This window comes from Myotis brandtii, unplaced genomic scaffold, assembly GCF_000412655.1.
Source record: "Myotis brandtii unplaced genomic scaffold, ASM41265v1 scaffold187, whole genome shotgun sequence".
Classification (NCBI taxonomy): domain Eukaryota; kingdom Metazoa; phylum Chordata; class Mammalia; order Chiroptera; family Vespertilionidae; genus Myotis; species Myotis brandtii.
The window spans coordinates 1,272,462-1,285,680 of NW_005356944.1; the positions used below are offsets into that span (position 1 = coordinate 1,272,462).

A 13,219-nucleotide genomic window follows, 5' to 3' on the forward strand; every position below is an offset into this window, starting at 1 on the left:
CGGCCCTGGAGCAGCCGGCCCGGCAGCTCTGCGCGGTTCAGCATCGCGGGACTGTTTTTTTTTTTCTTTTTCTGAACAGCTGCGTGACGTGGGGGTGGGGGTCTTGGGTATCAGGTCCCCAACACCAACAACATCCCCGGGAGGAATGTGTGGAGGAGCCAGGAACACAAGGGCAGGAACCTCAGGGGAAGGGCCTTGCGTCGGCGCATCCCGGCATCGCACCCGGGCTCTGGACCGAAGCGGTGCCGCCTGGAGAGCGATGGGCCGGTGTCTCCGCGGTGGGCAGCTCCCTGTGCGGGCAGGTGGCGAGCAAAGTTCAGGTTCATCGTTGCTGGGGAAACGGAGAAAGGCCGGGAGCTGCGAGTGGCAGATGCTCTGGGACTTGCTTGGACCGGCCTCCTCCCCGAGGAGGAGCCTGCATGAGTGTAGAAAGGGGTGCACGCCGGGGCGGGCGGAGCGGCCCCCCTTCAATGGGGCTTGGTGCCGGGTCGGAACCCTGCGCGGGTCCAGGTGTCTAGTCGGGGCTTTGGGGTGCCGAGTGGATGGCCAGGGAGAGGCTGGGGAACTGTGCAGGGACTCACCGCGTCTGCCTGTCTGTCTGCCTGTCTGTCTGTCTGTGTGGGGGGCCGAGCCACTCTCCCCAGGAGCCTTTCAGTGAGAGGAGCTGCCTCTCCTCCCTCCCTCCCTGCCCCAGCCTTTTCCTCCGAATGCTTTCCCCTTCCATTAAGCTAAGTGCCTTCTCCTCCCCCTGTGGTTTTGTGTTTTGGTTTTTTTTTTTACTTGCTTTTAGCTGGATCCCCCTGCTTTCAGCCATCCATCCTCCCAACATTATTGTCTTTCTCTCTGATCTGCCTGCTCCAGTTTCCCCCGCTCTCTCTGCACACTGACATGTCCCTCCATGTAGAAACGATGCTGTTGATCTGCCACTTGTATACTTATTTTTCCTGATTCGGATGTTCTTTCTTTCTTTGTCTGCCTTTCTCTTTGTTGACTCCCCCCATCCCATGGTAAGGGGAGGTTTTACACAGGTTTCCTGCTTCCTGAAAAAATACAGCTAATACCTTGGAAATCTTACTGTACTGGGGGAATGTCAGGCTCGCCTAGATTTTGAGAGTTATATGTAGTGAGATTTAAAAAAAAAATATTTTTGCCAAACCGGTTTGGCTCAGTGGATAGAGGGTCGGCCTGCGGACTGAAGGGTCCCGGGTTCAATTCCGGTCAAGGGCATGTACCTTGGTTGCGGGCACATCCCCAGTGGGGGGTGTGCAGGAGGCAGCTGGTTGATGTTTCTCTCTCATCGATGTTTCTAGCTCTCTGTCCCTCTCCCTTCCTCTCTGTGGAAAATCAATAAAATATATTTAAAAAAATATATACATATTTTTATTTAAGAGAGGAAGGGAGAGGGAAAGAGAGATAGAAACATCAGTGATGAGAGAGAACCATTGATTGGCATGTGCCCTGACCAGGAATCGAACCCTGACCTCCTGATTCATAGGTCGACACTCAACCACTGAGCCATGCTGGCCAGGCTGTAGTGAGATTTTTTATGTTGAAAGACTTTCTTCAGGGAAATAGGGTTGCCAACCCTTTTGTGTAGGGTTAGAAGTAAGGGGTTGCCCATTTAAATAGAGCATGACATCTTTCTGTTTCAAGAGCTGTAGAGATTGGGAGGGTCACCAGCCACTGGTTCCTGAGTACCAGTAATGAGAAACCAACATTGTCTTCCTTGGTTCTAGTTGCAGAGGGCTGTGGATCACAATACATGTTCCTACAGAACTTTCCCTTTAAAAGGGGTTCCATTCTTTCAGTACCATTCCCACCTGGAAAAAAAATGCTTTTCCATAGCTTTTCTTGACCATGGTGTGCCTAGTCTTCTGACAGCTGAGGTTATACATCAAGGTCAGGACTACTAGCTCATCTTTTCTAGCTTACATCTTTTTAAAAAAATAACTTAAATTTGATTTTTAGAGAGAGGAAGGGAGTGGGAGAGATAGAAACATCAATGTAAGAGAGAAACATCAGTTGGCCACCTCCTGCATGCCCCCCATTGGGGATCGAGCCAGAAAACCCAGGCAAATCCAACCTGAGACCATTGGGTGCACAGGGCGATGCCCAACCAACGGAGCCACACCAGCTGCCTCTGACTTACATCTTGTTCTGGGGGAAGAATTTTCCTATTTATAAATTCTGTGTGCCTCCAAATGTGGTGTCATAATTGAAACAATCTTTAAGGTATTTACTAGGGTAAAATAATAGTAGTAAATATCTGTGGCTGCTGACTAGTTTTGAAACCTGTTAGGTAACAAGATAAAGAGAATAAAGTTAGCTTGAAATTTCTCGCGATAGGACTCTTAAGTTTTCAGAGCTCTCTCATTCTCTCGTGCTCTGTCCTGATCAGGTCCTCTCTCCCCACAAGTTGTTTTATTCCCACCTCTCTTACTCACAAGACCCTGTCCCACCTTCTGAAATTTCACTTAACTCATAAGAACTGTGGTAATCATCTCTCATCCATTCCCCTCCAACTGTTTCCAGCCTCCTTGCTTTGCCTTTGCAGCTCTCAGCCAGTCTGGCCCTTCCTTCCATTTGACTTGCAGTGTCAGTATCAATTCCCATCAGCAGAAACAAAGGAGCTGCTGCACTCAGCCTTGTTTATCCCGTTTTCCTCTGTATTATGAGGACGTGGCTGCCTCCTAAAGGCCAGCAAATGTGAGCCTGTTTGATTCCTCCACTCCAACACGAGGTTTATGCCTGCCTCACATTACAGTCACCACAGCTCGCTGAAGCACGCCAGGCTGTCCTGTGGTGTCACTGCCTTGTGTGTGGGGTGACTTTCAATTGCTGGCAACATGCTAAGCTGAGCCTAAGTGGTCGATTGCAGCTGCTCAGTGAAACCCCCCTCAGATTCCAGAAGGGTTTGTTGATGTAGCTCAAGATAGGGACATAAGCAACACAGGCTTACTCTGTTCAGCTTTTCATGAGTCTCCTCTCGTGGAATATGTTGGAACTTACCCAGTCCAGCTTCCCCTGTCTATAGCAGAGGAACTGGAGATCCCATGGTTTGACTCAATGTTCACATTTGATGACTTTTAGCCAAGTCAGGTCTTTTTACTCCCAAGTCAAATCAAGATGCCCAGACATCTTCATTGGTACTGGAGATACTGTGAGAAAGAAGTCATCTCTGCCCTGTTTATTTTAAGATTGATCAAATATATAAATATGAATTGTTATCATTTAAGCTCCAGGGCTAAAGTGCTTATTAAGCCCTAAAGGATGAGAACAACATTGTTTCCATATACATGCTTAGAACCAGATAACCCCTGGCACTGTGCAGTATTCCAGCTTTTTAGACCTCTTAAAGGTTTACCCTTGATTACAATTTCAAATTGAGCCCAACCAGTGTGGCTCAGTGGTTGCGTATCGACCTATGACACAAGAGATCAAGGTTTGATTCCTGGTCAGGACACATGCCCAGGTTGTGGGCTCCATCCCCTGTGGGGGGCGTGCAGGAGGCAGCCAATCAAATATATTTTATTTTACTTTTAATATTTTTATTGATTTCAGAGAGGAAAGGAGAGGGAGAGAGAAAAACATCAATGATGAGAGAGAATCACTGATTGGCTGCCTCCTGCACGCCCCCTGCTGGGGATCGAGCCTGCAACCTGGACATGTGCCCTTGACTGGAATCGAATCCAGGACCCCTTCAGTCCGCAGGCCAACTCTGTATCCACTGAGCCAAACCAGCTAGGGCTCTAAGCACATTTTTAAGGAACATGTCCCAATGTATCATATTTTAGGAACAGAAGCACCATTACTATTTACTTTTAATTTACTACACCCATTTTTAAAAATTTGTTATGTGCATATCTCCTAAATTTATATCAACATGAATTAATGTGGGTTTAATAATTCCTTTATAATTTTGCAATATATAATTTGAGATAACTGAGTGTTCCCTGCAAAAGTAAAGTTGATCATTACTTTCTGCAATTATATGTTCAAAAACAAAGTACATGTTGGATGTTGGTAAATTAAAATAATAGCCTTTAAAAAAGAGAGAGTAGTTTTCAAGGAAGTTCAGGTTTTTTCAGGTGTTTTTCATGGACTCTAAACTAAGTATACAGAATTAATAAGTCCCCTAGTCACCTGGTTTTTCTCCCTGGAGGCCTACAGTTTCTTTTCCTCCTCTTTGTTCCATAAATGGTAATATCCTGTAACACTTCTCAACACCTTACCTTGCTTTTTTTTTTTTTTTCCTAGTTGTCTTGGAGATTATTCAATATCAGTACATGAAGAACTTTCTTCTTTCTTTATGGCTAGATAGAATTTCATTTATAGATATACTGTAGTTTGCTAACTATGTTTTAGTAGGTCTCCCAAACCTTGTTGAACTCTTTTCCGCTTTTATAAAAAGGAGCTAACCACTGCTTCTCAGAGTATAAGGGTTAAGAGAAATATATAGCATTTTTTTTCTTATTTCTTTCTTGACCCCTGTTAGAAATAGCATCTTGAGTGCCTCGGGGTTTGGACTCATGAAAGGCCCAAAATAAACATTAGTTCGTTCTCTTTGTGAATTACACTTAAGTCTGATTAGACACATGAAGAAATCATGTGTTCCCAATAGTAATTTATTTGTAAAGTGCCTTTTCTTATAATGGCTTAGTGAAGGGGCTTGGTGTCCCATGAGGCAGAAATGGAGGCAGATAGAACCAAAGCAACAGTCTCCCAGACCTTTGAGCCTCTGGAGAAGCAAATGGGAAGGGTGAGGGATAGTTCAGCACCTTGTGCCCTGCCCCTCACCCCCAAAACATAGACACACTCCTGATTGTTGTCTTTCCTGCAGCCTTGGGGAGCAGTACTACAAAGATGCCATGGAGCAGTGCCACAATTACAATGCCCGTCTCTGTGCTGAGCGCAGCGTGCGCCTGCCTTTCTTGGACTCACAGACCGGAGTAGCCCAGAGCAACTGTTATATCTGGATGGAAAAGCGACACCGGGGTCCAGGTGAGGGTTCAGACTCAGGAGCACAAGGAAGAAGCAGCTTCCTCATTTTAGGGGTGAGCTGGCTGAGAGGGTTTCCCTACTGCTTTCCACATGGATGGATATGGTCTCCCCACGATTAGAAGCCCAGGGAGGAAGCAGCAGACAGGTTTATACCAGCTCCTGGGTTTTCTGCAGGACTGAGGCTGTTATCGGGCTTCTGCAGAGTTCTGTGTTAGCCAAGGCCCCTGAGTTCACATCTATTTTTCTTTTCTATGAATTACCCCAGCCACCCCGCCCCCGGCATTGCCCATATTCTTCCTTTGCTCTAGAACTCCTGGGGCCTATTCATCTAGAAAGTGTTCGATATTATTTTCTAGAACTGGGTTAGGGCTTGACTTCTCTCTCTTCCTTCCACAGGATTGGCCTCTGGGCAGCTGTACTCGTACCCTGCCCGGCGCTGGCGGAAAAAGCGGCGAGCCCACCCTCCTGAGGACCCAAGACTTTCTTTCCCATCTATTAAACCAGGTAAGCCAACTCCTTCCTGAGCAGGGTCATGGCCTATTGCATGGTAGGCCTGCTGATCTGTTATATACCAGTCCTAATGCTAGATTGTGAGGATACCAAAATGAATAAGATGTGATCCTTTCTTTATAGAACTCGGTCTAATAGAAGAGACAGATAAACAGATAATTTATGGTACCAAGTGAATTAGGGTGTCTTGGTTCCTGGGCAGCCAGAGACCAGAAGACAGTGACTGGCCTGTGGCTGGCCTAGCACTCTATAGACCAGCGCGGTCTGCTTTCAGCCCTTCTGAGCCTTGCCTCATCCTGACCTTGCCTGCAGACACAGACCAGACCCTGAAAAAGGAGGGGCTGATCTCTCAGGATGGCAGTAGTTTAGAGGCTCTATTGCGCACTGACCCCCTGGAGAAGCGAGGCGCCCCAGATCCCCGAGTTGATGATGACAGCCTGGGCGAGTTTCCTGTGACCAACAGTCGAGCACGGAAGGTACAAAATTAACACTTTGGCTAAGGGAGCTTTGATGGTACGGAGCCTTCTCCTCATGAGAGGCATAATCAGAATGGAGGCAAGCTGTGGGCTAGGAGGCAGGCCCCGGAGTTCTGCTGAGTCCCTAATTAGTGCTGGGTACTGACCAGCTTCACTGTCTTTCCCGCTCCTTTCCTTCTAAGTTCAGACTCTCCCTCATTCATCTGTCACAAAAGTTTTTGGGTGCCTGGGGTTACATAAGTGAAATAGACCTGGTCCCTGCCAACAGGCACATAAAACTATACATAAAAATAGTAAGAGCTAAAATTACTGCAGGCACAGTACTAAGTGCTTTTCCATCATTTTCTCCAATTTATACAACCTTATGAAGTAGGTACTGTGGTCCCCATTTCACATAGAGAGGCTGAAACAGCGGTTAACAAAAATTCCCCATAAGTCCACACAGTTAAGAAGGAAGGCTCTAAATCTAGTAAGTGAGGCGCTGGAAGGGGACCACCGATAAACGTGCTTCCGGGGCAGCAGATCAGAGGCAGGAGAGGGCATGGTCACTTGGGGTGTCGGAAATCTGTATGGAAACATGGTGGGAAAGGCATTCCAGGCTAGGGGAACAACATGAGTGGCACAGAGGAGGGCGAGCCCAAAACATCAAAGGGAGAAGGGCAGGATTATAGGGTGTTGAAGGGTAGCAGTGAGAAATGAGGCTAGAGTGGAGAGACCAGGTCACAAAGGAGGTTCTGGTAGCCTTGCCACCGCCATTGTGGGGGAACTTTTGGACGTACATTATTTCTGCCCATCCTAATCCTAATCCTCCTACACTCAGCGGATCCTAGAACCGGATGACTTCCTGGATGACCTCGATGATGAGGACTATGAAGAAGACACTCCCAAGCGTCGGGGCAAAGGGAAATCCAAGGTGAGGGGCCAAGGTGCTGCCTACAGCCTGGGGCAGGGAAGCCTGTGGATTCGAGTGAGATTAGCAGCCACTTCCAGGAGAGTTTAAACTCCTTAGGCCCAGACACCTTAGTAAGAGCATCTTTTTGCTCTTTTTGGCAGGGTAAAGGTGTTAGCAGTGCCCGTAAGAAACTGGACGCTTCCATCCTAGAGGACCGAGACAAGCCCTATGCCTGTGACAGTGAGTGCCTCCTGAGTGGGTGGGTAGTCCTTGCCTTGGACCCAGCTCCTGCTCAGGATGTGAGAGGAGGGAGGGCTGTGTTCTTGCTCAGAGCGGTAAAACAAGCCTGGACTCTTGTCCTGCCTGCTGACTGATTTCCTCTGGGACCTCAGGGAGGCCTTGCATTCTGCTACTGGGTGGGTGGGACCTGCATGCTCTGGGAGAGACTTCTGCTATCCCCTGGGGGGAGGGGGCTGGTGAAGGGGCCACACACAGCAGGCAGAATCAGCCTCTTGATAGATGGCATCCAGGTCTGCTGGCCCCAGGCAAGCCAGGGCCCCAGAAGTCCAACACCAAGTTTTTCAACGTCTGTTCTCTCTCCCCCTTTGCTCTGACCTCCCACTTCTGTCCCTCCACCCTGGGAGCACCATCGCCGCTGAGGTTTCTCTCTCGTTTGCTCCGCTTTCCTGCTGCTGCTGCATCCTGTCTCAAGTATATCAAGGCCTTCTTCTCATGACTTTTCTTTCTGTCTTTCAGATAGTTTCAAACAAAAGCATACCTCGAAAGCGCCCCAGAGAGGTAGCTCTCTCAACTTTTCAGACTTTTGGTTTTCCTATCCCTTTTTCCCTCCTCCCTTGTTCCTCTTGCCTTTCTCATCTCCTGTGATGCTGGTTTAAAAATCTCTGGAATGGCTTGGGGATGGGAGCAATGGGCTTCTGTTGTGCTCCAATCCTCAGTCCTGGAAGCTGCCTTCCCCACTGCTTGTGTCCCACAAACTTGCTGCTAGGGCTGCTCAGGCCCACTGCATGGGGTGGCTTCAAAAGCATTATAAGAAACCCGTTACAAACAGTTCCCTCTGCTCCCCTTTCCCCCAAACAGCCACTTGGTGGTGAGCTAATGTTCCCATCATCCTGCCAACTCCTCCTCCCATCCTCTTCCCACTCCTTTCCTGCTGGCTCCCTGGCTCTTCTTGGTATCACTGCTCAAAAGTACAAGGTGCCTCGTGGAGATCGCTTTCCTTGCTGGTTGGTGGGGTTGGGCAGGGCACTGATTGGTTGGGAGTGTCTTTGAATTTCTTTGGGGGCCAGCTGCCTTGCAGACTCAGTTGACAGGTTATCCCCAAGAGACCCAGGCCCTAAACCTTTATCCACTAGGCAGAGATGGTCTCCATGTTATATACGGGGTATATATACGAGCCTCCCTCATTTACTAAGAGGCGGGGGAAAGTTTGGATTATCTTTCTTACCTTTCCTCTCCTCCCTATCATATTGCAAGACTATAGAAATTCCCTTTCCTTCCTGACCTGGAGCTCCCCAGACTATTCCCAGGGCAAGTGTTGATGGGGCCCGGGCTCAGTCTCACAGACAGCCAATGTGGAAGAGTAGAGGTGGCCATGGATTGGGGTTGAGCAGGGAGAAGAGCCATGGAAGCTGGAGAGCCCCAGGGCCCGATGCTCCTGACCAAGGAGAAGGAGCCACCACTAAAGGCCTGTCCCAGAACAGAGCTGATTGGGGTGGGGTGGTTGTCTCTGCCTCAGGTGGAGCCCACAGCTTAGAGGGAGAGGGATATGGCACTCTCGGATCCTAATACCTTTCTCTGCAATCTTCTCCCCACTCAGTCTGTGGAAAACGTTACAAGAACCGACCAGGCCTCAGTTATCACTATGCCCACTCCCACTTGGCTGAGGAGGAGGGCGAGGACAAGGAAGACTCTCAGCCACCCACCCCCGTTTCCCAGAGGTCCGAGGAGCAGAAATGTAAGCTGAGGTGTCAGAAGTGGGACAAGCAGGAGTCGGCCTGGTTATGAAAAACCCTCCTTTTGGGGATGGTGAGAGACCTCAAGGCCCCCAGGGGTATCAGAGTTCTTTCTTTCTCACTGTAGCCAAGAAGGGTCCCGATGGATTGGCCCTGCCCAACAACTACTGCGACTTCTGCCTGGGGGACTCAAAAATCAACAAGAAGACAGGACAGCCCGAGGAGCTGGTGTCTTGTTCTGACTGTGGCCGCTCAGGTACTTCCAAGGGCAAGGGCTGCCACAGCCAGCACCCAGTCCCCAAGAGGCTCTTGACTTGTCCAGTGGCTGTCACAGTCAGCCAGGTCACCTCGCTTCTCCCCCATTTCCAGCTCCTGTTTTACTTGCTCCTCCCCCCCACAGGGCATCCGTCTTGCCTGCAGTTCACGCCTGTGATGATGGCAGCAGTGAAGACCTACCGCTGGCAGTGCATCGAGTGCAAATGCTGCAACATCTGTGGCACCTCCGAGAATGACGTGCGTGTCCCTGCCCCTCCCAGCACACTCCTCAGCTCTTACTGTTTTTTCCACAGTTTCCTCTAAAGTGAGCTTTCTAGTGAGAGGGGGCAAACTCTGCATGCCCCTCCCCAGCATCCTGGGTGGAACTTTGTTTGGCAGGTGTTTGCTGACAATCTACGTGGTGTCAGACACTGTTCTAGACACTAAGCACACCAAACAAGACAAACAAGGCCCCTGGTTTCATGGAATTTATATTCTTGTGGGAATAAGCAAGGAAACGACATTTTTATGATGTGCCATGAAGAAAATGAAACCAATAATGTGGCAGAGAGAAACTGGCTGACTTGGATAGTCAGAGATGGCTTTTCTGAGGAGGTGATGTTGGTTTTGAGGTTTGGATGATACCAAGGAGCCAATCCAAAAAGATTTGAGGTGGGGCATTCCCAGGAATGGAACAGCGAGAGCAAAGACCTCAGGCGAACAAACCAGTGTAGCTGGGTGGAGCCTTCTTGTATTGGGAGAGCAGGTAGAAGATGAGATTGGAAGGCAGGATCACCAGGTCTGAGGGTTTAATCAGGGCAGTGATGTGGCATGTCTTATATTTTAAAAAGATAACTTTGCTGCTCTGTGGAAAATAGATTGTAGGGGACACTGGGGACCATGAAATCAGTTAGGCAGCTGATAGGGTAGAGATGGGCACCAGTGGTTTTCTATGCAGAGATGCCCATGTCTGTCCTTACCTGCCACTTACCTCATCTTTCTTGGAAGTAGCAGCAGTGTCTACATAGCTCTCCTTCCTATCTGTCCCCAGTGGCCTACCTGAGGCCCATCAGTCATTCACCTCCTCCCTTCCTCTTCCGTCGTGCCTTCTCTAGGACCAGCTGCTCTTCTGTGACGACTGTGACCGTGGCTACCACATGTACTGTCTTACCCCGTCCATGTCTGAGCCTCCGGAAGGTAGGTAGCCTAGATCTTTTACTCAGAACAGTTATTAGTAACTTGGACCATCTCCTGTATAATAAATGAGTTCTCTTTTCAGTGATACATCCTTCCAAATTGGGGAGTAGGCACTTTGCCTTCACTCAGTTTAGAATGCTTTCCTAGGATTTCAACTTCAAATGTATCATGATTGCACATTATCACCAGATAAATTTGCAAACACAACATCAACAGTCCGAGAGAGAGCAGACACCGAGCAGAGAACAATTGCCAGAAGGAGTGATTTGTTTTCCTCCGGTTAGTCCAGGAAACTCACTCCATAGCTTGTCTGAAGTGATGTTTTGGTACCAGCTCTTTGAATCTGACAAATCTGAGTGTTCATTTCTACCCAGTCTGGAAGGGACTTGAACCTGGAGCCTGAATGGGTCACTCTGGGCCTTCAATAGTTTGCTTAATAATGCTCCACGTTTATGGAAGCTCTTTGAAGAAACCAGTGATGGCACCAAAAAGTGGCTACCTCTCCACAAGGCCCCTTCCGGCCAAATTTCTGTGCTAAACCCTCCTTTATAGGAATTCATGAGCTTACTCGGGAGATGTGAATGCCCAGAAGCTGTTACTATGCACAGAGGATGTGGGCCAGCATTCCAGGCAAGAGGGTGACCCACTATGTGATGTAAGCTAACTTGTAAGGTCAAATAGTGATCCTCCCCTCCCCCCAAGAGAAGCAGGCCACTAACAAAGTCGGAGTCTTTAGCAGCTGCTCTTGACATCTGCCATGCTGAGTTTAGAAATCTACTTTGGGGAGAAGTAATGAGTTCTGTGTTTTACTTTTTTAACCATAAAGTATCAATTTACTGATAAAATTCTATATTAACTGTAGAAGGCTTTCCTTTGGAAGTACTGTCAGACACTAAAGTAGTGGAGAGCTGCAGACAGCAGGGGTAGGGGAGCGTAGAAGCCATCAGATGGCATAGGCTCTAGGTCAGGGGTTGGCAGACTACCCCACAGCCAAATCTAGCTGCACCTAGTTTAATTAGCTTTCAAGCTAAGAATGATTTTTGTTGTTTTTTTATTTTGAGAGTATGTTTATTAAAACTGGAAACAGTGAAACAAAGGAAGTGCTTAGGATAGAAGAGGCAATAGAGCGAGCCTAGGTGCTCTGCATTGGCTCACTAGAGATGTTATGGAGAAGAAGTGACCCACAGTGGGGCTGCGGGAACTCACTGAAAAGTCAGAGAAAAGGGGGCCTTGGGGACAGAGTGAGAGGGTTAGCCCAGATGAGCTGCCGCTGCCTGTTGCCCCCTTGGTTAAAAATGACTACCTCTCCACAAGGCCCCTTTTGGCCAAATTTCTGTGCTAAACCCCCCCTTTATAGGAATTCATGAGCAAGTCTTGTGTGGACCTTTAGAGTTTAGGAGAGAAAAGATGCACACTCAAGAGGGAAGAAAAGCGTGGGTGTGCTCCAGAGAGAGAGAGAGTGTCCCAATTCAGGATAACTATGAAATTTTGCTATGCAGAACGTCTCCCATCCTGCCTATAGCCAATCCTGATACCAGAGATGTTGTGTGGGGATGGGAAGGACAGCAGGGTAAGATTGTGTGGGAGCCATCCTAACCCCATTATGCTTCTCTGTACTGTAGGAAGTTGGAGCTGCCACTTGTGTCTGGACCTGCTGAAGGAGAAAGCGTCCATCTACCAGAACCAGAACTCCTCTTGATGTGGCCAGTTCCCCTTTCCCCCAAACATCTAGGGCTGTTTCCTCCTCTCTCATTTTTCATAACCCATTTTCCCTTCCTCCTCCTCTCAAAAGTCCAGAGAACCTGGGGAGTGGTGGTGCCAACTTGCCTTTGGCAGCAGCAAGCTAAAGTGACAGCTCTGACTGCTTCTGGCCCCAGGCCTCAGGGAGAACGGAGCAACATATGCCCCAAGGTGTACCTGTGGGCCCAGCTTCTCATGGCTCTCCATGAAGTGCATTCACTTTGCCTGCCTTGGGCCGTGGCCCTGATGATCACAGGTTCACACAGTGTCCACTGAGAAAGAGTGGGAGGAAACAGCTCACTTCTCTCTCAGCTTTGCCTCCACACTGGTCTCCAGGGTTTTCCCTTCCCCCAGGGGTGAGTCAGGCTGGGACCTCTTTACCAGGAGTAGCTGGTAGTGAGCAACTGAGTAAATTGAGGAAGAACTTGGAGGAGCTTTCCATGCCCTTCCTGCTGCTTAGCCTCACCACCCCCTTCCCTCGGAGTGGCTCTCTGCAGCCTTCTGTTCCTGCTGCTGAGGATCCTTTGCCCAAGCCAGTAGGTTCTTGGTCACCCCTGCGTTCTGCCCTGTCCCATCCGGGGGGAGTAGCAGCTTCACCCTAATTCTTGTGCTTACCTGGCTTACTCTCAACAGATGGTCTCTAGTGACTGCAGCATTCCCCACTCTTGGAATTTCCTATCTTCTGCTTCCCTTCCTTATTCCCTTTGGTTTTGTGGGGAGAGGAAGCATCAGGGGTCCAGGCCAGCCGCTTGGGGGTCACAGGGAGATGTTGGACAATGTGCCTGTTTTTTAACTCGATAAAAAAGCCTACCTCCGTAATCCCCTTTTTGTTCTTCCTGGACCTGGGTATTCAGCTCCTGCCCTTAACTGAATTGAGAGTCTCTGCCTCCTGTTCCGTGGATCCTGGGTCCTGGGTCACAGGGAAGCCACATAGACATCCCTTTCTTCCCTTGCACGCTCACTAGCGGCTGGTAAGGTCTTCACACCCTGATAACAGTTTTCTGCTTGGTAACACTTAAGTAGTGGGAGGGATACTCCACGCTAGGACACCCTGGTGTGGCCTTCCCCTTGGCCATGGGCAGGCCCTCATTCACTGTTGCTTTGGAGTTGTGTCTTTTTTCTTTCTTTAGTTCCCGTATTCTAAACATTAGTACAAATAAACATTTTTACACAGA

The 13,219-nt window shown here is 48.9% G+C and overlaps 1 protein-coding gene across 2 annotated transcripts in view; it reads left to right on the forward strand.

Moving 5' to 3' along the window:
* DPF2 (D4, zinc and double PHD fingers family 2) overlaps window positions 1-13,219 on the forward strand; it is a 35,648-nt gene extending 22,429 nt beyond the window's left edge. Inside the window, exons 2-12 of one of the 2 annotated variants that reach the window (XM_005864232.2) lie at window positions 4,841-5,001; window positions 5,398-5,505; window positions 5,824-5,987; window positions 6,808-6,900; window positions 7,041-7,119; window positions 7,636-7,677; window positions 8,717-8,854; window positions 8,980-9,108; window positions 9,253-9,365; window positions 10,223-10,304; window positions 11,927-13,219. In XM_005864232.2, the coding sequence (XP_005864294.2) occupies window positions 4,841-5,001; window positions 5,398-5,505; window positions 5,824-5,987; window positions 6,808-6,900; window positions 7,041-7,119; window positions 7,636-7,677; window positions 8,717-8,854; window positions 8,980-9,108; window positions 9,253-9,365; window positions 10,223-10,304; window positions 11,927-12,003 (1,186 nt within the window). In that variant the 3' untranslated portion in view covers window positions 12,004-13,219. The remainder of the gene's footprint in view (window positions 1-4,840; window positions 5,002-5,397; window positions 5,506-5,823; window positions 5,988-6,807; window positions 6,901-7,040; window positions 7,120-7,635; window positions 7,678-8,716; window positions 8,855-8,979; window positions 9,109-9,252; window positions 9,366-10,222; window positions 10,305-11,926) is intronic. The other variant, XM_005864231.2, reaches the window with a different exon arrangement.